This window comes from Cryptomeria japonica, chromosome 7 (assembly GCF_030272615.1).
Source record: "Cryptomeria japonica chromosome 7, Sugi_1.0, whole genome shotgun sequence".
Taxonomy (NCBI): domain Eukaryota; kingdom Viridiplantae; phylum Streptophyta; class Pinopsida; order Cupressales; family Cupressaceae; genus Cryptomeria; species Cryptomeria japonica.
The window spans coordinates 621,982,343-622,006,512 of NC_081411.1; the positions used below are offsets into that span (position 1 = coordinate 621,982,343).

Below are 24,170 nucleotides of genomic sequence, written 5' to 3' on the forward strand. Positions count from 1 at the left end.
TTCTTCAAATCCACCATTTTCTCCTTGGGTGAAGCCAAAACATTGATTCGTGTCGCATGGTTGAAGGTGGAGTGAGGTATTCTTGCCTTGCAAGATGAATTGAGATAAAGGAAGTGTAAGATCAAGTCTAAAACTAGAAATTTGCTCCTGACCCTTCCAAAGGGTCCAGGGCGAAATTCACAAAAATGTCCTTTTTCTTCCAAATTTGTGCTAGGCCAAGACAGTGATCAAGGTAGATTGGGCTTAAAGATTGCCACAAGCATGCCTTAGAGGGGATTGTGAGTGAAAGAAGTGAGTATTTTGAGCTAAGGGAAGAAATTCGCTCCTGACCCTTCCTAAGGGTCCAGGGCGAAATTCTCAATTTTACCTAACTTGCTCATGATGAAGGTCAAGACATGGATTCCTAGGCTTTGGACAAGAGAAAGATAGTATATGCTTGTCTTGGAGGCATTTTGAACCAATAAAATGATGGAATTTGAGCTTAAACAAGAATTTCGCTCCTGACCCTTCCAGAGGGTCCAAGGCGAAATTTTATGGGGCCTGTCCCTGGGAAGGATTTCAAGCGAATTTCATTTGATTACTCTTATTGATGATTTAAGGTAGAAAATGATGAATTTATTATGTATCCTTAATCATCTTTTGGTTTATTTTGCAGATAGAAGAAGACCAAGCCAGGGCATGGACGACCACTTCCAGTCCATCATCATCAGGGACGTTCCACTGGCAAAAGGGGAAGACTCAAGATGCTTTGAGGCATTGGATGACTAGGAGTGTTCAAGGAGTTCAAGTTAGCCTCAAGACCTCATTCCACCACAAGGTAACAAAGAAAGGCTTTGCCAGCACTTCAAGGCGAGGTGTACTTCTGGAGAAGGACGACTTGACAGTCAGGAAACCTCATCAGACACATGGGAGTCAAAGAAAGGCACACCATTCATCAAGCACATTAAAGACAGAGGAGGATCAACCAAGGTCAATGCAAGGGTACGTTGAAGAAGCAGATAGTTTTAGAAGAGTTAATCAAAGTTAACTTTTCAGCATCATCAAATTGAATATTAAAAGAGGAACGAGCAAGAACTAGACAAGGTGGCATCCCAGTCATCATTCCTCCAGTTGGATTGGTCCACCTCAGCATGACCAAATTCAATGTACCTAATTTACTGGAGGCGACACAAACTTTGATGTACCTACCCCTGCTTCCTATTGGTCCTCACCCTTGGAATGTAATTTTCTAATTGGCTAAGGAAGTTTGTTGTAACAAACCCTAATTAGGGTTTCTATCTTGTAATCCTAGCCATTGATTCTAAGTCAATCAGAGTCGTCTGTTTGTAATGGACTCTCTATATAAAACCCTGGCTCCTCATTTGTAAAGGTTAATAGTGGGTTAATAGATAATAGTCAGAGATTGATTAATAGAGAATAGATAGTAGAATAGCAAATAGAATAGCAATTAGAGTAGATTAGGAAGAGAAGGCAAGAAATTGTTGCCTTGATTGTAAATGAACCCCCTTTTCATTGAAGATATGGTGAAATGTGTCGTTTCTTTGCAATATGCATGGTGAAATGTGTTCATGCATTAACTTGAATGATGATCAGTATCTGATGGTATCTAATTTGAATATATTTGAAGCATCCCTTAGAAGATCGCACTGAGTTGGTGTGGAATTGTTCAGCCTGATGGTGAGACCCAGCCCAGTAGGACTCCACCTAGTCGTTCATCCATCTTCTTGCATTCTAGGTCTTAGAGTAGACTCTCTAAACTCTGTACCTTTTGCCATTTCTTTATCTTCCAACCAGTAGATAGGACTTGAGTTCTAGTAGATCAGATGCTCAGGCAGTCAAATGTACGTCCCCTTGTGATTCCAGCAAAATCACATCATACTGCAAGGGCTTATCCACGAGCACAGAACCTACATAACAGAGCCTTGGAGTTTCTCCGACTAATCCTTCGGCGAGATCTTTAGCAGTCGGGAAACTTTATTCAAGAGAGGATAAGATACCTCTGGGTATTTTATTCTATGTTTGATCGTGTACAAAAGACACATCAACACATATGTGACTTGATCTTTTGTATCACGAGGTCATGTAATACATTCTATTATGAGAAATGTGATGCTATATAATTAGATGATTATTTCAATGTTTACATAGATCTCCATTTATCTTCTCTAGCTAAGAGGGAGTGTTGAAACAATGTAGCTTCAATAAGATAAATGATTGAATGAGAGATAAATGAAGTCTCTCATTCAATCATCTATCCTATCGATAAATCTACATGCTAATGGTAGACATCATAATCATCTTTATAAGCATTTCTATCATCGATCGAGATATGATCGTATTTGCTATGCAGTGATTTCATTTATATGTTGTGAATGTAATCGGTTTTGCATATCTATTCTAGTTATCATATGACAACACTAATTAGTGTTGTCATATGATAACCACAATAGTTATCGTATTAACATATTTTTGCTCTTATACCGATCCATAATCGGGTTGCATTTACCATCGATTACCATGAAATAGCATTAAGAATAAACCGATTAGTGATCGGTTAATGATAACTAAAATTGCATTAGAAACTAACCGATTCATTATCGGTTACAATGATAATCAAACCGCATTAAATCACAAACCGATTGGCATCGATTATCATTTGTTATGTATCGGCATTTATATTAACCGATAGTTATCGGTTTGCATTATGAAGAGGCACCACCCTTGATCAAGACATGTCTTGATCGGACATGTCATGAGACATGTCCAGTCAAGGTATGCCTTGATCTTACAAGGCAATGCCTATATATATATGTGCCGTGAAGAATGCTGGAGAAATATCGAAATCAATAAATATTATCTACAGCCACCTGCAAACAAAGAAGTTTCAGTTCATAATCAAAAATAACTAGAGAGCATAGATTAAGAGCATTGAATATTGTCTAAGGAATTAAAAGAAAGACAAAATCCTTAACATTCCACTTTTGAACATAAATTTGAATACTTTTACATAGAGTCTCATTATTTCCATCAGGAGGCTCTACAAGACAGTTGTTGAACAAGTGCAAAATTTTAATCACTTTTCGGACTTTGTCAAGAGTACTATTGGTTTCAAGTGTGGCTTCCCCCTTTCGTCAACCCTCTTCAACAACTACATCAATAAGCTTGAGTATATGATCTGATAGTAATATTGGTCTTTATAGCTGCTGTGATCCTCCTCTCTCACTCTCTTGATAGCTCACAAAGACAACTCAATCACCATTCCAAATTTTGTGACCTTCACCAACTTGTGGTCAACCTTACTAAAACCATGTCTCTCTCTCCTCTCTCTCTCTCTCTCTCTCTCTCTTCCCCTCATTGCTTGATGTTATGGTGGTTTTTGAAATATCCTGGACTCAGATAATGCTTCGAATCTGATTTGGATTTTCGTTTTTACTCATGTTTTGTTTCATCATAATGTAATGTTGTGACATACAAACATGCAAACTAAACATGCAAGATGAACAATATAGATTTTCAAGGAAATCAATGAATGAAATACGGAGAATCTAAATGGTATTCTTTTGATGAAGAAATGTATTGCTGATTACAAACACATGCTGCTGTTACAAATCAGAAAATGCCTAATGCCATTAGGTAATACATACCCAAAATGCCTCCATACATAAAATAACAAACCTTCTGAAAATCTGCAAGATAGATCATTGAATCTCCATGAAAACTGATCAATGATGTGCAACTGTGAATCCTGAGATAAATTCACCAAGTGGGCTGATCTGGGTTTCCATCCAAATAGCCAAACCTCTAGGGCTTCCGTCCTAGGGTTTACTGAACCTGCAAGCTAAAGCTCTCGAGGAAAAGTTTCTTTGAAAATAACAACTCAAAAATGAATCCTCATTACACTTTTTCCTCCTTTAAATTTTATAATACTTTTCCTCTTCGAAAGTAGTTCTTTACTTTATTTCTCTTTAAAATTACTTTGCCCCTCAAAAGTGACTTTACTTTATAATTTGTCATTGACATTATTATAAAGTCACTTTATAAAATAAAGTATGTCCAACTGCTAATTAATTAAATTTAAATAATTCCATAGGACTTAGGACTATTTAACATTTAATTAATTTATTTATTCCCTTAAATAAATCCAATTAGCCTATGGGAATAAAATAGGCTAATAATCTCCTCTAGGAGATCACTCAGAGAAAAGGGGACATTACAGTTTTTTTATGTATTCAAACAACATAGGAAGTCCACCACAACCAACCAGCAGCTCAATTTGTAAAGGTAGATCTTATCGTCTTTAATCCATGGAAGTTCAGCTGTAGTTAACCAATGATTTTCTTCATGAAATTGTGAAGTATTCTCCAGGAAATTGTGAAGTCTTACCGTATAAGACAATTTCATCATCTGGATCTGCTGTTTAAAAATTGTGAGTCGCTTGATCAAATTGGGGGCATCAACATATACTGTATGTGTGATGATGTAGCCAAAATCGAGTCAAACAGCCGATTTAGATACCAGATTGTAGTGTTGTCATAAGAAAGGATGTATATATTTACAATACAACATTGTTCATCAAAATTAAAATGAATGGCAGACAAACACCAGTCTCCAGGAAAAAGGTTGGTGCTCTATTGTTACATATCTAGCAGTCTTCCACTAGATCATTGTTTAATTAGGCTGAGAAATGATGGTGCTTGCATCTCCAAATCCTTGAGTGCTTTGTGAAATGAGTTGAGCTTGCTCCAGTTGTTACTACTAAGTCTACTTTTTCATGCTTTATTTTTCTTTTTATGAAGAAGCATTTGTTGGGGAAGCCTAGACCTCATACGTTCCCAAAGATTATCCGCATTAAACTGACATAGGGTGTAGAAATTATTTGCTTCAACTCCTTTTCTAGGTCCTTCTCAAGCTATGAATGCATTGGTAGTTCATTTGACTAGCCTTGTCTACCATGTAATTCTAGATCACTAAGATCCCCTAAAGGATTTAATATTTCACTGCACTTTTGACCCACAAAATTAATAGACCATAACTGATTTGAGGCTTGATTTTTTCTTTGTTTTGTTTCTCCCTCGCTACAAACCAACAGTGTTACCCAAAAACCCGCCATCTGCTTAAAACTGGCTGTTTCATCATCATTGATTTTTCTCTCAAAATATAAGTCTAACCAACCCAAGACTGCATCTGACTTGAGACCAAACTTCAGGGCAACAAAGCACAACAAAATGGGACAAACACATGCTTCCATGTTCTGAAAATGAAACTTTAACCACCTGATCGATCAAATAAGATCGCATCTACAGAGTCTTGAGGTATGTCACTTGGCTAAATATATGAGGCAAGCTTCCACTTTTAATTTAATATTTAAAGGCAATGCTAGAGATTGGTATGTTGCTTATTTCAACAAAGCATCCTCTCAACCCTTTTTTGCTTTCTGTCTTTCAATGTCGACTTCCTGGGAGAAGTTGCAAAATCCTGTCAATGAGAATGACTATTTATAGCTTTTACCATCATTTTGGTTCCACAGGTTCACATAGCTCCCTTGTGAAACCAATAACTTCATTCTGCAGTGTGCCAACCATTGACCAGCAGACATCTAGTCATATTGAAGGCAGCATCCCTTGTGCAGCATAATTTCAAACATAAATTCTCTGGGTATTTGTGATTCTTATGTACACAAAACTTTGATATATAATGTAATGTCCTGTTCTAGAACATTTCTTATTTTCTTTCAATATGATGATCCTGACTCACAATAATAATTACAATATAAATCATAATTACTAATTTATTCAGAAATTGTAATTTTGATAATATAATTTCGCTTGAAACTAATGATTTATCTCTTGAAAAATATATAGCACTTATCCTTCATTCTTATATTCTATATTCTTCAAACTGTAATGATTCCTCTTGTATGTCTACTTTGAAAGTGCTTTCATATCTGCCAGAATCAGAGGTTTTCATCCCTAACTCAGCAATGGCAATCAAGGGTTTTCATTCTTAATTGTATAATCATGACGGGTTTTGTCCTCAGACCGTAAGTGTAATGGTTTATACTCCTCAAAGAAGTAATAAATAAATATAACACTTTCAATGATCTCCTTCTGCCTTGCTTGGTCTTCTTAAAATTCCTTCTTCCCTCCAATAGTCATGACTTTTCATTGCAACCCGTTGTTAATTATAACTTAGTCTTTATTTGTTTGTTTTTTTTGTTTTTAGATGAGTCGCTGGGCTGGGAATAAATCCCACAACCTAGCTTCCATCTTTTATATTTCAATATTAAAATATCTGAATTACTATCCCCTCTCTAATATCTTCAATTTACTACTTGCAAGGGAATCGATGGCATAATATTAATGGGAATGTTTAGATGGGGACATGACATATAAGTCATTACTAAAAATGAAAACAGTAAAATTTTATATAGAGATATTAATTACCAAGATAATGATTCTTTCATGATACCATTTACAACGTATCCATATTACACATATTATCACAATCAATATACCCTTTTACAATGAATTTAGTAGAGTACTCCCTTATACAAATTATACATCTTGGCACTATGTTTTGTAATTATGTGGCATGGATTGATTTTCTAAGTAGTTGTCTAAAAGTAATTTTATAAGTATGTCAAAGTCAGAATATCTAGAATTATTCTAGCATGGTGATTAGGTTGATTTTATTTCTACTTTCAAAGATTCTAAATTATTCCTTCATCATTTATTTTCTCGCAATATTTATATGTTTATTTGACATGAGGCAATTTACAACATCTGATTCAGATGAATTGTCTCAAACAGTATTGTCATGAAAAGAAAAACACGGAAATGCGTTTCCCCCACGCAGGCCCAAGTCCCCCCATCCCTGAAACCCCTCCCTGAAACTTTTTCCCTTTGTCCCCCCGTCCCCGAAGCCCATCCCCGCATCCCCCCATCTCCCTGTCCCCAACGACCGTGGAACAATGAGAAAAAGTCAAAAATATTGATTGTAACAAAAATATGGAGACTAAGACTGAATACAATATTCTTCCATAACAGCAATTTTCTTAATCTGCCAAGTCATGTTCGGTTGCTTTGAACAGCTACTATAACAAGGAAAACTGACCATATAAGCATGAAGGATGTGCACTAATTTTGTCTTCATGAACAAAAATAATTAATACCCTGTATGATATTTTTCTCAAGCCAGAATTTCCCTTAAATCAAGACTAAAATGCCTTCAATTCTACACTTGATGCATTTGCAAATGCCTATGGCTACTATTTGGAATTTAGATCAGAGAAATCAAATACCTGCATCACCTATGTCCAAGAAAAATCGAAAAACACCATCCATGTCATTTTTTGTGACTAATGCAAGTATCTTCTTCATCCACTCAGGAGTCCTGAAAGAACAAAGCTTTCTCAAATACGATGCAATCTCCACTAAAGAAATAACATCAAAAATAACAATTACAAAATATCTTGAAACATGAAGCTTGCAATGTATAATTGTGCAAGAGAATAAAAAATGAAAATAAAAATTCAAGAATGGGTGCTCACACTTCTACAGAAAAAACAATATCAGAATAAAAACTATTGATGCACAAAAACAAGATGGCATGTATGTAAGTGTAGAATGGTGCCTGATAGCAGTACCAGAAATCAAAGACTTTTGGAAAAGATAATACCTTGATCATTTAGTCTCAAGCCTGACTCTAATCCATCTAATCAATTGCAAGTGAATCTATAACAATAATAGTCACTGGATATTTAAATTAAATCATAAGCTAAGAAAACATCTATTTTTACTCAGCATTAGTAGGCATCATGATATCACATAAACATCATACAAATTGAAATCCAATTAAGGCAATAGTCATTCCAAACCATATTCCTATGATAATCTCATTATGAATTCATTCAAAACATTTGCAAACTGCAATCTCAAGGTTGGTCACCCTTGTATTGCAAAAGCATGGAAGGTGGGTGGCACTTCCATCCCTCAGTTATCCTCCTCGATCAAGCCTGGAAACACAGAAGGATTTCTGGTCCATTCCACCCCCCAGCCCATGAGCATGGAAGGCTGGTCATCCATTCAATCTCTAGGTGGCATACTTGATAAGAAGCATGATGGCTGGACGTCCTTCATCTCTTGTGAACCTGGAAGGTTGGCCATCCTTCCTATTTGCAATCCATTTCTCCTAATTTCAAAATAGATTATTATACAAATCTACTATTACATATTTAGAACAAGAGAAGCATTTTGACTTTTCACAATGATCAATAATTTCTGCAAGGACCACTATTGCATGAACACACACACATATGTGGTTATAATTTACTTTATTCACAGATTTATCTTTTAATTTAATTGCTGCTGATATAAATATTAATTTCTGCTATTAACATTCTTCTGATTTCCCAATTATTTTCTTGCTTGATGCTTGATCATTCGATGCCCCTTTCCAGTGAAGAGAACCACCTCATATAACCCTCAAGAAGGGATGAAGAGTCTCAACTTTCACAAGGTATACAACTACTCATAAATGAAGCGTCCCTTCTTTACTAATTGCTGCCCCTTCAAAACTAACTGATGTTTCTTAATATTGTTTGATAAGACGTGTCTCCATGGAGGAATCGTCGCCCCTTCAAAACTAACTGATGCTTCTTAATATTGTTTGATAAGACATGTCTCCGTGGAGGAATCACTGCCCATGACAATCACTGCTGTTCAGAGATTGTCACTTAGAAATGATTAACCACCGCTTAAGGATAATTAATATTATTCACTCAAAAAGATCGTCGACCAGATTCTTTCTTCTTTGTAAGGGCTTTCCTTAATGCTTACAATGGGATTAAGGTAACGATCTTATTATACTTATTTTATTATTCTTTTACAGTGGGGGGCATGATAGTCCACCCTTAACAAGATTGCTTGTCCACAAGCAATCTTAGTTTGGGATGACCAAAGATTCTGGTTCCTTCCCAAGTGGTGTCTTCCAGAAGCAAGTTTTTTCATTTAATCAAATACTCATGAATAGTCTTATTCCTTAACTTCTTTTCTCACATATCAATGATGGCTTCAGGTTTCAAATTCAATTTTCCTTCATCATCAAGCGAGGGTAATTCTGAACATGGTGTAATATGTTGCCTCGATAACTTCTTGAGGTGAGACACATGGAACACATTATGGATTCTGCAATTCACCGATAATTCTAACTCGTAAACAACCTCACCGATCCTCCTTATAATCTTGTAAGGCCCATAAAAACTTGATTTGAGTTTTTCAGCTCCACTTCCCTTTATTGATGATTGATTATAGGGTTGCAATCTTAGGAAGACTAAGTCCTGACTTCGATTGCCCTTTCAGTTCTTCTTCGATCAGCATATATCTTTTGTTGATTTTGCGCATGGTGCAAATTATCTTTAAGTGCATTCATAATGTCTATACTTTGTCGTACTAAGTCTCTAGCTCTTGGCACTCAACTTTCAGTGAGAAGTCAATCTCCAAATGAGGTTGCCTTGTACCCATACAAGGCTTTGAAAGAACTCATTCTTATAGAGATATGATGAGTAGTTGAATAGCAGTACTCCCCAAGGTGTAACCGTTTCATCCATGCATTTTGTTGTCTAGTGACACAGTTTCTTAGATATCTCTCAAGTCATTTATAGACAATCTCAGCCTGTCCATCGGTTTGTAAATGGTAACTTGTACTTGGGTGAGTCCAGTTCCTACTAGCCTGAAGTGCTCTTGCCAAAACAAACTAAGGAATATGCTATCGATGTTGCTAAAAAAGTTTTTGGGTAAACCATGCAATTTGAAAATTTCTTTGAAAAAGACATCAGACACTTAAGGGGCTCTATAGTCAGCAGATATTGCAAGGAAATGTGCCTACTTAGTCAGACAGTCCACAACAACATATATACAATCCTTTCCTTGCACCTTTGGGAGCTCTGTAATGAAATCCATCAAAATACTTTCCCATTTCTTATTAGGTATAGGTAGGGGTTGAAGTAATCCTATAGGACATGTATGTTCTTCTTTGTTCCTTTGACACGCGATGCATTCTCTAATGTGTTTTAGGACATCTCCCTTGAGACCTTTCCATGAGAATCTCTCTTATTTGTTTTAAAATTTTGTAGTACCCTTGATGTCTTGCCAAAGGAGCGTCATGATAGGCTTTCATAATTGTCCTCTTCATCATTGATCCCAGAGTGATCTATATTTTATTTTTGTAGAGGTTGAGTTCATCTAATAGTTGGTACCTTTCATCTTGTAGCTTTCCTTCTAATATATCATTTGATAATGTATCCTTGCCATATTCTGCAATTATGGAATTCTTCCATTTAGTGGAGATATCCATCATGGAGCATAGATGTGGTCTTCCTGATTGGGCATCGACTACAATATTATTTTTCCCTTTCATTGTACTCAATGTCAAAGTCATAAGCTTGTAATTTGCTCATTCAATTTTGTTGTCTGTCATTTAAATCTTTTTTGGTTTAAGAAGAACCTCAAACTATTATGATTAGTTTTTACAATGAAACTCCCACAAACTAGGTATTGTCTAAATTTTGCTACGGCATGCATGATTGCTAGCATTTCCTTATCATATATCGAATAGTTCCTTCCAGTTTCTTTTAGTTTTCTACTTTCAAAAGCTATAGGATGTTTGTTATGCATTAATACTACTCCAACACCTTCTCCAAAAGCGTCACATTCTAACTCAAATGGCAATGAGAAATCGAGAATGGTCAAAACTGGGTAGGAGCTCATTATTTCCTTTAGCTTCTCAAAGGCTTGTTGGGGCTCTGTACTCCATGAGAATGTACCTTTCTTGGTCAAATCTGTGAGTCGGGCAATTAAACTTGAGAAGCCTTCAAGGAATCTTTTGTACTAGCTGCAAAGTCCCAAAAATCCTCTTAGGTGTGTTAAAGTTCTTGATCTTGGCCAATCGCTTATCGCTCTAATCTTTTCTTCATCAACACTAACTCCTTGGGGCTAATTTTGTTTCCTAGATATAAATCTCCTCCAATCCAAATTCACATTTGGACATTTTGTCAAACAATGGTTGTTGTTCAAGTATCCCCAACACTTCATCTAGGTGTCTTAGGTGTTCTCCCCAAGTTTTGCTATAAATCAGGAAGGTTGTCAAAAAATACCAAGAGGAATTTTCTTAGTTGCTTGCTAAAAAGGTGATTCATGCACAATTGGAAGGTAGCAAGGGCATTGATTAATCTGAAAGGCAAGACAAGGACCTCAAAGTGCCCAAAATGACATCTAAAAGTTGTTTTGTGAATGTAAATGTAAATAGACTGTGATGATTTTCAGAACAATCAGAATTTTGAGACAATGAATTTATACTGTTAGCATTTGATTTAAAGAAATATAAAACTGATTTTTTTATGTCTTATCAGTTTGCCTCTGCAGATACGAAGACCAAGCAATTATATCTTCTACCATTCACAGCATGTATCGTACTTATCGATATTTTATTCAACAAAGGGTGGCGGATATATATCACTTGTCTTCATTGGATCGTGCCTCCACAGGGGGTCGCGATCCTATGTGGAACCACATGGTTCCACATAGGGTCGTGACCCCTGTGTGGAGCCACGATCCTTCTACACCGGCGGGATTACTTAAATCAAACATCACAATAGCAAACTAATATGTTAGTTTAATACTAACTTAAATAAATCTCAATTAAATCGCAAGTATAATAAAATCGAATTTCTGGGCGCTAATAAACAGATTACGATTTTGTTTAGAGTTACGACTGAGACTAATTTTAACACTCCCTCTTAGTCTTAGGTGTATAGACCTAAAACTTAATTTAGCTCAATACTAATCTCATGATAATTACATCACCTAGGTGTGAAGAATCAGCCTGTGATTCTAAGGATATACTCACTTTGATATCCAATTTTAAGTATCAGCCTGTGATACTAAGGATATGCTCACTTTGATATCCCTGTTATAAGTATCAGCTTGTTATACTAAGGATATACTCACTTTGATATCCCTGTTATGGTATGTGCACTGACATTAATCTGCTTACATAATGTCTACTATAACTTATCATATTACTGATATTCAAATTGTCTGATTTTCAATTTATATGATCTTCCAAACATTTATAAGATCATCACCTTACAATGTTAAAATACAAGTGTTCATTAACTAAAGAATCGTCATCCTTTAGGAATGAACACAGGGAAAGGTTACATACTTCATATACTCAAATATATGACCAAGAAGTTTACATAAATTTTAGACATCAATTACATTTTAACCATACCAAGATACCTCCTGAAGTGATCAATTTTCACTCTTGCTAGGGGTTTGGTGAGAATGTCAGCTGTCTGATCTCCTGTATTGACATATTCGAGTCTTATTACCTTTCTCTCTGTCATGTCTCTTACATAGTGATATGGGATTTCAATGTGCTTGGATCTATCATGGAAAACTGGATTCACTGAAAGTTTAATGCAGCTCTGATTGTCACAATGAATGATAGTAGGCTTCAGACTTTCACCAAACAGTCCTACTATCAATTTCCTCAACCATACGGCTTCCTTAGCTACCATGGATGCAGCTATATATTCAGCTTCTGTGGAGCTCTGAGCTACAGATGATTGTTTTCTGCAGATCCAAGATACCATAGCTAATCCTAAGCTGAAACAGCATCTTGAAGTGCTCTTCCTGTCTATCACGCTTCCAGCCCAGTCTGAATCAGAGTATCCATGTAGGTTCAATGCAGTGTGTTCATAATGTAGTCCATAGTCCAAGGTACCTTGTAGATATCTCAATATATGCTTTACTGCAACCAAATGTATTTCTTTGGGTTCAACCATGTGTTGGCTGAGTGCATTTACTGCATAACATATATCAGGTCTGGTATTGACTAGGTACATTAATGATCCAATAATCTGTCTGTATAATGTTGGATTTGCAAATTTGGAATCTGCTATAGCTTCTTTTAGTTTATGTAGGTTTGTTTCCATAGGAGATGACATTGGCTTACAATTCATCATTCTAAATCTCTTCAGAATGTCAATGGTGTATTTACCTTGATTTAGATAAATACCATCTGGTTTTTGCCATACTTCTAATCCAAGGAAATAAAGGAGTAGACCTAAATCCTTCATCTCAAACTCTAAAGCTAGTTCCTCTTTGCATTTTGCAATGAGATGATCTTCGCCTGTAATTAATAAGTCATCTACATATAATATGAGTATCAACATTTCACCTTTGATTATTTTGAAATACAGATTTGGATCAGCAATGTTCTTAGAGAAACCTATCTCTAATAAGTAACTGTCAATGCTTTTGTACCATGCTCTGGGAGCTTGTTTTAATCCATACAGTGCTTTCTCTAACTTGCATACATGTGTTTAAGCATTATTTACCTCAAATCCCTCAGGTTGCTCTAGATATACTTCTTCTTCAATTGTTCCATTCAAAAATGCAGTTTTTACATCCATTTGATGAACTTTCCATCCTTTAGATGCTGCTATAGCCAGGATTGTTCTGACAGAAGTGTATCGTGCAACAGGTGCAAATGTTTCTTCATAGTCAATTCCTTCCTTCTGTGAGAAGCCTCGAGCAACAAATCTTGCCTTATGTTTTTCTATACTGCCATCAGCAGCATGCTTAATTTTAAAGAGCCATTTAGAAGATACAACTGATTTTCCTTTAGGTCTAGGCACAATTTTCCACACATCATTCTTTAAGATAGATTGATATTCCTCTATCATGGCATCCTTCCATACTTGTTGTTTAAGAGCCTCTCCGGCACTTGAAGGTTCAGCATTTATGAGGTCTGTCATTAGAGTAACATAGCTAGAAAACTTTGAAGGTCTTTTGCTTTCTCTAAATGTTCCTCTAGGTACTGCAAAGGATTCTGCTTCCTGTACTGTTTTAGTGGCCCATAGTGGTCTCTTCCTGGGATTCTCTGTTGTAGTGTTCTCAAGTTCCAAGGTGTTATCCTCAGGATACTCCCTCTAAGTTTCAGAAAGAGAATCTTCTTCCAAATTAATGGAATTAGTTGGGATTTCAGGTGTAATGGAACTCCTTGTTTTGTTAATAGTTATATCTTCCTCAAATATGACATCTCTGCTTAATTCTATTTGTCTTTGACCAGGGATGAATATTCAGTAGGCTTTAGATGTTTCACTATATCCTACAAAAATCCCTTTCTGTCCAGTAGGTTCTAATTTAGTTCTTTTCTCCTTAGGTACATGAATATAAACAGGACATCCAAATATTTTGAGATGGCTAATATCAAGTTTAATTCCAGTAAAGACTTCTTCAAGAGTTTTGTCACCAATATGAGAGTGAGGACATCTGTTTTGAATGTATACAGCGGTATTAGTGGCTTCTCCCCAAAGTGCAGTTTCTAGGTTTTGATCTAACAACATAGCCCTTGCCGCTTCTACTATTGTTCTATTTTTTCTTTCAGCAACCCCGTTTTGTTGAGGATTGTACGGTACAGTGAACTCCCTCTTAATCCCAGCATCTTTACAAAACTCTTTAAATACTTCTGATGTGTATTCCCTACCATTGTCAGTCCTAAGAGTTTTGATTTTCCTACCAGAGTGATTTTCTGTAATAGATTTGAACTCTTTAAATTTTCTAAGAATATCTTCAAATTCTTTACTTTTAAGAAAATAAATCCAAGTTTTCCTAGAAAAATCATCTACAAAGATTACATAGTATAATGTGTTTCCTAGTGATGGTTCAAACATAGGCCCACATAAGTCAGAGTGAACTAGTTCTAGTACTCATTTAGTTTTTCTAGAACTGCAAGGAAAAGAGCTTTTAGTGTTTTTCCCTAGTGCACATCCTTTACAAACATCTGAATGAATTGGCTTTAGTTTAGGTAGTTCTGTGACTAATTTCTCCATAGAGGGTAGAGCACGAAAATGTAAGTGCCCTCATCTTCTATGTCAAATTCCTGCTTGATCTATGACTTCATGAAGTAAGGTTTGATTTGGCTCATTACACAATTCATATAGGTGCCCTTGTCTCTAACCAATCACTTGTGCTCTTTTGAAGGTGGATGTTTTTGGCCATGCCATTACCTTTCCTTCTATGAATGAGACTCTATATCCGTTGTCCTCAAGTGCAGAGATAGAGACTAAGTTCCTTTTGATGCCTGGTACAAATAGTACCCCGGTGAGTTGGATTGAGATTCCAAACTTCAATCTGATTGTACATGTCCCGACACCTTTTACAGGATGTGCAGAGTCATCCCCTATTGTTACCTCTTCATTTGATCCCTCTTCCATTGAGTCTAGTAATTCTCTGAATCCGGTGACATGTCTTGACAATCCACTGTCTATCACCCAAGTGTTAGACTTGTTTGAAGCTTGACTTGATAGTGCTGAATATAATACAAACTTCTCAGATTCAAGTTTTGTGTTCCTCTCTACTTTGGCGAATGATGCCTGCTGTTTTACTTTGTCAGGACAATTAAATGACATGTGTCCGTACTGATCACATCTATGACATTGGATTTTTGACATGTCTTTCTTGTGAAAGCTTTTCCCATGATGGGATTTTCTCTTCTTGAAGTTTCTCTTCTTGCCTTTCTTACAGGAGTCGGTATTCAGAATGTGGAGGTCCTCATCTTTAGTTTTGTGATTTCCCCCTTTCATTTGCCTTGACTCTTCAAGGAGGCAGTCATCCCTTAGTCAATCAAATTCTGTAAATTTATCCCTTGCATTTATGCGTTGTTTGAATGATTCCCAGGATTCAGGTAATCCGTCTAGGGTAATCATTGATAGTTCTTGCTTCTAGACATGATCATCAAGTTTTTGCAGTTGATCTCTGAGTGAACCTATCCTCATGAAGCATGAGTTTATTGTTTCACCTTTATTTATACTTATGTGGTTCAACTGTCTTTTTAGAGCTAGGGTTTTGCTCGGATTGTTTATCTCATACGTCCTTTCAAGGGTTTTGAACATTTCATAAGCGTTGTCAAATTTTAATATAAGTGGTATTATGTGATCCCTTACTGCATCTATCACAATTTTTACAGCTTTATCATTTCCTTCATTCCACACAGTTTTCTCAGGTTCGTCTTTAGGTTGGGCTTGTCTTCTTTTATGAATTTGATTACTTTGTTCTCTTTTAATACTATCATAATTCTGACTTTCCAAGCCACAAAATTTGCTGCTCCTTCGAGTCTGTCCTCGAATCTGATTGTGTTCGCCATTTTAGAAATCTTTGATTTGATATGTAAACTTCGCTTTTAGTCTATTCGGATCTTAAGTAGTTAGGCTCTAATAACATGTAAATGTAAATATACTGTGATGATTTTCAGAACAATCAGAATTCTGAGACAGTGAATTTATACTGTTAGCATTTGATTTAAAGAAATATAAAACTGATTTTTTTATGTCTTATCAGTTTGCCTCTGCAAATACGAAGACCAAGCAATTATATCTTCTACCATTCACAGCATGTATCGTACATATCGATATTTTATTCAACAAAGGGTGGCGGATATATATCACTTGGCTAATAAACAGATTACGATTTTGTTTAGAGTTACGACTGAGACTAATTTTAACAGTGAACATCCTCCCTCAACTTGACTTGGTGGTTCGATTTTTTAGTACACTAGCCCACGAAGCTCATCAATTAGTTCATCTACCCTAGGAATGGGGTAACAATTCTTAATGGCCTTTTTATTAAGGGCCCTATAATCAATGCACATCCTCATGGTACCATCTTTCTTTTTTAGTAATACTACAAAGGAAGCAAAGGGGCTAAGATTTAGGCTCAATATGTACCATTTCCAATAACTCCTTTATGGTTTTCTTAATTTCTTCTTTATATTTTATTGGTTGTCAATAGGGTGTAGCGATAACGGGTCTCGCCCCCCTCTCCAAGTTCAATAGTGTATTTGAAAGCCCTTTTTAGTGGAAGTCCTCGAGGAATGTCACTATAAAATGTAACATCTCTTATATTTTTACATAATATTTAAAGAGGATCTGAACTATTTATTTGTTCATTAACCAATATTCATAATAATTATTAAAAAGATATTGATTTGCATTTTATAATCACAATCAATAATTATTATTGTTAACTAACATTCACAATAATTATTAAATAAATACTGATTTGTATTTATAATCACAATCAATAATTAATATTAAATAATATTCACATAATTATTAATATGCATTTATAATTACCATCAATAATTATTATGTTAAAATATTCGCAGTAATTATTAAATAGTCACAATAAATATTAATTTACATTTATAAATACAATCAATAATAAGTGCTGACTGATGTTTTAGTTTAGTGTAAGGCTGCAGTCAAAGGGACATTACATAAAACCTTTTTGTGTTTGTTCAAGATAGGTTGGATGTCTACATGTATAGTCTTTCCATTGGTTGAAGATTTGTCAAGTATCATACATTGTGCAACCCATTCTATTTGACCATGTCTAAAGGCTCTCTCCATTCATTTGGATGATACTACCCTTGGCATCCCATCAGATAAACCTGTGTAAGATAACCTCTTGGCCATTATGTTGAAAACAAAGCTCCATCTTTTAGGAGCCTTGGTAATATCTCCCTAAGGAGTGCAACAATTGGATGACTAATACCACTTTGGCATCACCCATGTTCATCACATAGAAGTCCTCCTTGATTTGATGTCTTCCCAAGGTGATGCTCAACTATTGGATCCTTTGTGTGCATGGGGTAGTGAACACATCTGCCATTACCACCTTGAATGCTTCAAAGTCTTCAATTTCTAATTTCATCCTTTTCACCAATCCTTCATCGCTGAAGTTATGGGTGGCACCAATATCTACTACGATAGTCACTTTTTGTCCCCGTATAACACTATAGATTCGAAAAGAGTGGTATTTGGGTGCCCCCAAGAGTGTTGCTAAAGTACCCTCTTCTTCATTGTCTTGTCTTCTTATTTTTCTTTGAGATTCCAATTCTTCTTCACTCACCTCTTCATTTGTTAATGCTTCTAAGTTGTGTGCTTTTCCTCTCCCTGTGCACCTATGTCCTAGCTCCCATTTTTCCTTGCACTCAAAACATTGTCCCTTTCTTCCCATGTTGCATGTGAGTGAGAAGGTAATGACTTTTGTTGCCAATTTCTTGGACTGGCTCTTTTCTTTTATTGATGTCATTTCCAACCTTAGGGCCTTTTGAATCGCATCTTGAAGAGATCAGGGTCAAAAGCACTCACTAAACCACGAATTGACTCCAATAGTCCTTCAATAAATAGGTATGCAAGCCTTTTCTCCATAATCCCAAGTATCATGACTAAGACCTTTTGAAATTCGGTTATATATTCTTCTATGAATCCTCCTTGTTTTAATTGTGTTATTTCTTTTAAGTGTCTTTTAGGGTGTTTTTGGTCAAATTGATCCATAATCTTTTGCCTAAATTCATCATAAGTTGTTATGTTTTTCTGCCCTTGAGCAATCAAACCATGGTGCCAGCAATTGTGTGCAACCCCTTCCAAATGTAATGTGGCAAATTTGATGGCATCTTCTTCGAAAAATGGGACTGAGAAATAGATGTGTCCACTTTTTGGATCCATGAATTGGCAGTGACTTTTCTTGACCCATCAAAGTTAGGGAGAGTCATTTTACTCACTATTTGACATAAATCTTTATTAGGTTAACCCCTTTCTCTTTTAGGCTTCTTCTTGTTCCAACCTCACAATAATCTCTAAACAGAAGATTCCTCTTAATTTCGAGGTCAAGTCTTGATAAGCTTTTGCATGCTAGTCTAAGTTATTGTTTGGTGTATTGATTTCTTCTTCCTCTCTTGATAGTCCTATTGTGACCTATTTCACACATCGCCCCATTGCAAATGGGGACCCCTAGTTATTTTCGCTTTTTAGGGTTTTGTCATAGCTCTGCAATTTTGTAAATCCGTCTTCTTTGAGAGTTTTTGAGTTAGAATTTTTGAGAAGTCATCCCAAGCCAAGTAGAGAGTTCATGCTCAGAACAGTGTTTGAACGTTGTCAAAGTGCTTAGAAGGTCTGAAGGACAAGGATCGCAATTGCTTTGAATCATTTCTGACAACTTTCTATTTTTAGGAATTTCTCCTTTTTTCTAAATTTAGAAAGTTTTGTTTTTGGCACTTTGGGCCCAATCCGGGAAGCAGCTTTTTTGGCTTGCTTTTTGCTTTTTTTTGTTTTTTGCTTTTTTGAAAGCAAGATTAGGGTTTTGTTCCTCAGGTCATTTCATCAATGCCCATGTTCTTAGAATTGAAAAATTGTCTCCAAGTGCAAAAAGCAAGGTAAAAACCCTAATTAGGGTTTTCTTCCAGAAGATCATTCCTTAGGCCATATGATCAATGCCCATATCTCCAAAATTGAAAAACTATGTCTCCAAGTACAAAAAGCAAGGTGAAAACCCTAATCTAGGGTTTTGTTCAAGATGATCCTGGTATGAACGTAGCAAGTCAAAGATGGACATGGCAGTCTGAATGAAGATGTTTGGAAGAGGAAAAATGGTATGAAGGTCAAACTTGCCCAAGGCATGAAAGACATGGCCAATGATGTGCCAAGTCCGCCTTGGCATAAAGCTCTTCAACTCCGCATTGCACATGCCAATCAAGCTTAAACTCCGCCCAAGCCAAGGATGGAAGCATAAACATGGCAAAGACCAAGAGAAGTTTGCCAAACTATGAAGGAAATGGCACAAACTTCATGAAGTTCGCTCAGCCAATGGTTTGACTATCCAAACATTCCTAAACTCCTACATGCAGTTAAGAAAGACATGGCAGAGGTTAATCAAACTCCAACCTACAGTTAACACAATGGAAAAGCAAGAAGTTTTGACATGGCAAATGGATATGTCCAACAAGACTTAAACTCCGCCCTCCTAAGTCAAGGGGCCAGCAAGCTTCAAGGTCCGCTAGGCACGTGAGGTTTAATGTCCAAAGGTATTCAAAGTCCGCCATGTCTTGTCCAACTCAAAGTCCGCCATGGCATGGAAGCAATCAAGTCCACCGAAGCATGAAAAGAAAGCATGTCAAAGACCAAGCAAACTCCGCCTAGGAAAGATGGCACAAACAAGGTAAGTATGGCAAATGATTGGAATGTCTAGACCAAAGCAAAGTCTGCCCTTGCATATATCCAAGGAGCCTTCAAGTCCGCCTAACCAAGGTGTGGACACATCCAAACAATGCACAAAGTCCACCAAGAAAAACATGGCAAAGGGGTCTCAAAGTCCGTCCAAGGTGAAATGTTAAGCCGACTTGATCACACCAAAGTCCGCCTTGGCTAGACTTTCTTGAAGTCTGCCATAGAAAGACAAGGTTGGGAGGATAGAAAAGCATGTAAAAGATATGACCTATGAGAGCTGAAGTCCGCCATGTGCTAAGAAAGCTTGAAGTCTGCCTAAGGGATAAGAGGAATAAAAATTTCGATAAGGAAGCAAGGTGCAAGCTAGTATGTCCAAGTGCACTTGAAGTCCGCCCTCTTCTCCATATGGAAAGAGATTAAGCCTAAGGCATAAGGAAGGAAAAACATAAATTAAACCAAAGGGTTTTGACATGTTAAGAAGAAAAGGAAAAGGTTAGAATTAAGTTGGATGACCAAACCTATACCATGTTCGCCTAGACCAAGTTAAAAAAAAATAAAGCACAAAACAAAACATGGCACAAGCAACACAAACTCCGCCCAGCCATGAAGGATGTCCAAACTCTTGTGGAGTCCGCCATGTAGAAAAGAAAAATAAAGTTGGCAAAGACAAGGAAGAAAGCTAGGAAATCTAAGTGGCAAGCAAGACATGGGTCAAAGCACGCAAAGTCTGACTTGGCTAAGTAAAGAATGTTTAATAAGCATGAAAGACGCCCAAACTCTTGGCTAAACACACTTCAAGGTCCATTCAAGAAGAAAATAAAATTTTCCAAGATAGAAGGGAACAAACAAACACAAGTTGGCAAGACACTAACCAAGTTCACCTAGGCATAAATGGAATATGTGAAGACGCCTAAGACAAGATGAAGAATTCGCCCATGATTTGAAGATTACACATGAAGATGACCAACTTGCCATGGCGAAGCAAGAAAAATGGCTAGAGGAATAACAATTTCGACCAAGAAACATAAGAAATCAAGGGTCAATCAAATGAACGGGTTGGAAAATAAATCTTGACACATGAAATATTTTTTATTATTTTCCAACACTTAAAATTATTTTCGAAAGGAAAATAATTTCAACACTTCGAAAGATTTTCGAAAATTCAAGAAAATTTTGGAAATCTAAGAGAAAGTTCTAGAAGATTCCTTGCTTTTTAGCTAAGGATGAATTCTTGAGAGAAAAAATAAAACTTTCCATTTTGGATAGATTTTAAAAATTAAAACACAAAAAATAATAAAAAAATCAAAAAAACAAAAATATGGAGCTCCTAAAATTAAAATTCTGAACTCTATATATTTTCAACCAGTCACTTTCAAATTCATTATCAGGTTGGAAGATTGGAATGCAATTGAGAAGAAGTTTTCTCTCTCTCAAATTTTGTGGAAAATTGATTTTCAAGAAGGAATTTTGAAGAATTAAAATTTTTCTAAGTGTTGAAAGAAAGAAAATAAGTGTTTTTTCTGAGTTTTAGACAGAATTTTCAGAATTTAAGGCAAATTTTCATCAAAATCAGTCAAAGAAAGCTCCAGAGATTCAAGAAATTCGTATTCTTGACTGATTTCTTCTGTCTAAACCATTTATTTCTCAGAATTTACTAAGTACTTGACCAATTTCATCCACTTTCAATCTGATTTTTCACAGATATTTAGCCTTTTAACCAGCTGAAAGTGAAATTTCTGAATTAAAACGTCCAAAATCAGAATTAAAACCCCAAGTTTTCTCGAAAATAATATTAAGTTTTCATGTGTTTTGTAGGAGTACCTTCCAAAAAAGTTCAAGATGAAACTCGCCAGCAAGGGAGCACAGCCAGAATCAAAGATCAAATCCAAGTGGAAGAATGTCACAGGTACTGACCTTGGGCATGTGTATTTCGAAGACTTCAAAAAGAGAATGTATGGCCATGATCGATGCCTACCAACACCCATTGCTCGCCAGATGATGAGAAATGGCATCGTCCAAGCAGTTGGATTTCCACCAACTAAAGAATGTGTTGAGCTGATGGTTAAATGTGCTATGCACTATGATGCACAAGAAAGAGCGATCATAGCACTTGATGGAAGGGTATTAGCTAATCTTTCAGAGTTAGCAATTCGGGAAGTGTTTGGAATACCAAGCTATAATAAAACCTCATATATAACTAAAGAAGATACCCAAAAGATCTATGATGACCAGACTGAACTCTGTGTGGCGAATATCAACAAGTCATGGTTAGAAAAGACAAGACCCCAAGGGAAAGTTCCAAAGAAGCTGCTACACCCATACTTCAAAGAGGAATATGGTGATATTATCCTACTGCTGAATAGAGTAATGGGCAGCCCTCAAGGTGCGCCATTCGAGACATGGATGTACTACTTTATTGACGAAATCACCTCGAGAGTCAAGATGTTCAATTGGTCCCGCATAATCAGTAATAATCTCCATGAACAATTGACAAATTTAGAAAAGACAAAGTCATTTTACATGAGCTCTTACATTGTCTACATGTTGGCCAGAAATTATAGATATTCCGGACTGGTTTGCAAAGGCGTAGTTGGCAATGGTGAAAATGAATTCAAATTTTATGACTGTTACCCACAATTGCAGCTTAGTGAGAAGAGCCATTTCAAGCGAGTAAATGATGCATTCCTGATGTATATCACAAGGACACTACAAGGGGGAACTCGTCAAAGGCTATCTCCTGAAGCTAAGAGTTTAATCAACAAGTATGGTTCCTAGTTTTGTTGGTGTTGGAAATAAGCCACACCCAGACCGACGATGGACTGGTCCAAGAGGGGCCAATAGCTCAATGGTAGAGCACTCCAGCAGCATATGGAAGGTCCTAGGTTCGAGTCCTAGCTGGTCCATATCTCAACATGGTATCAGAGCCAGGTCCAGGCTAGGAGCCCCAAGCACACGAGAGGTGTGGCTTAAGGGGGGGTGTTGGTGTTGGAAATAAGCCACACCCAGACCGACGATGGACTGGTCCAAAAGGGGCCAGTAGCTCAATGGTAGAGCACTCCAGCAGCGTATGGAAGGTCCTAGGTTCGAGTCCCAGCTGGTCCATATCTCAACAGGTTTATCCAGTTTCCGAAATTCACATACATAAGAGTTCAAGGTTTTGCAGGTCGTCCTTACCAACTTCCGATCTATCCCACCAATAGAATGGTCCTACTAGAAGTTCTTAGACAACTGGAGACATATCAAAGCTTCAAAAGAATAAGGCAGAATGCAGCTATTTCCTTCCCATTCTTTATTGGAAATATGTTGGAGTCTTGTCCAACGGCACGACCAGCTGAAAGTGCCAGGCTAGAGATACAATGGTATCCCTTCACATTCTAGCAGTCCAGAGCTAACTATGATCCTCACGGCAATATTGGGATAGTAAATGGAGAGAGATACAAGCATAGAGTAGAATTAGAAGTTTTTTGGGTAGATGTTGCAGACGAATTTGACATTAGGAAGAGACTATGGTCCAGACTACCAGTAAGCTTGATCAGAATAACTCAACTTTTTCGTGTACCTGATCAGTTGGAAGATAATGCAGAATACACTCAGCCACGCTTTGACGAGAATACACCTCTTCCGCCTGTCACATGGTCAAAACCTGAGCATGCAAACTTGGCTACTTTAATGCAACCAATCGTGAAGTATTCTCATTGGTGGGTCGATTAGCAAATTCATGTGCTAAGACGGAGAAATCTAACCTTGACTTATGACCTGATGGGTGAAGCAAAATAAAGTTCTTCAAATGCAGAAGCATCTCAAAGTGTCGGACCGACTGAAAGTACTAAGAAGAAAGGAGTAGGAAACTCTTCAAGAATGAAAGGGAAGACAGTTGTAAATGAAGGACCTGCTCAGAAGAAACAAAAGATAGAACCATCTTGTTCTGCCGCATCAGGCAACATAATTGATACATTGGCTATTGATGAGTCATTGGCAGATATGGAGATTCCTTCCCCAGTTATTGGAGGAAATGTAGAATCAGTCCATCAAGAAGATGAAGAGCCCCCATCTCCTACAGGCACAGAAATATTGGAGTCAGATAATAAAATGGATA

General features: G+C 36.7%; 1 protein-coding gene across 1 annotated transcript in view; it reads right to left on the reverse strand.

Annotated features, from left to right (window-relative positions):
- Positions 1 to 24,170, reverse strand: part of LOC131069234 (uncharacterized) — a 199,645-nt gene that overhangs the window by 171,045 nt on the left and 4,430 nt on the right. The window contains exon 2 of the mRNA XM_058004597.2: positions 7,301 to 7,392. Within this exon, the coding sequence (XP_057860580.1) occupies positions 7,301 to 7,392 (92 nt within the window). The remainder of the gene's footprint in view (positions 1 to 7,300; positions 7,393 to 24,170) is intronic.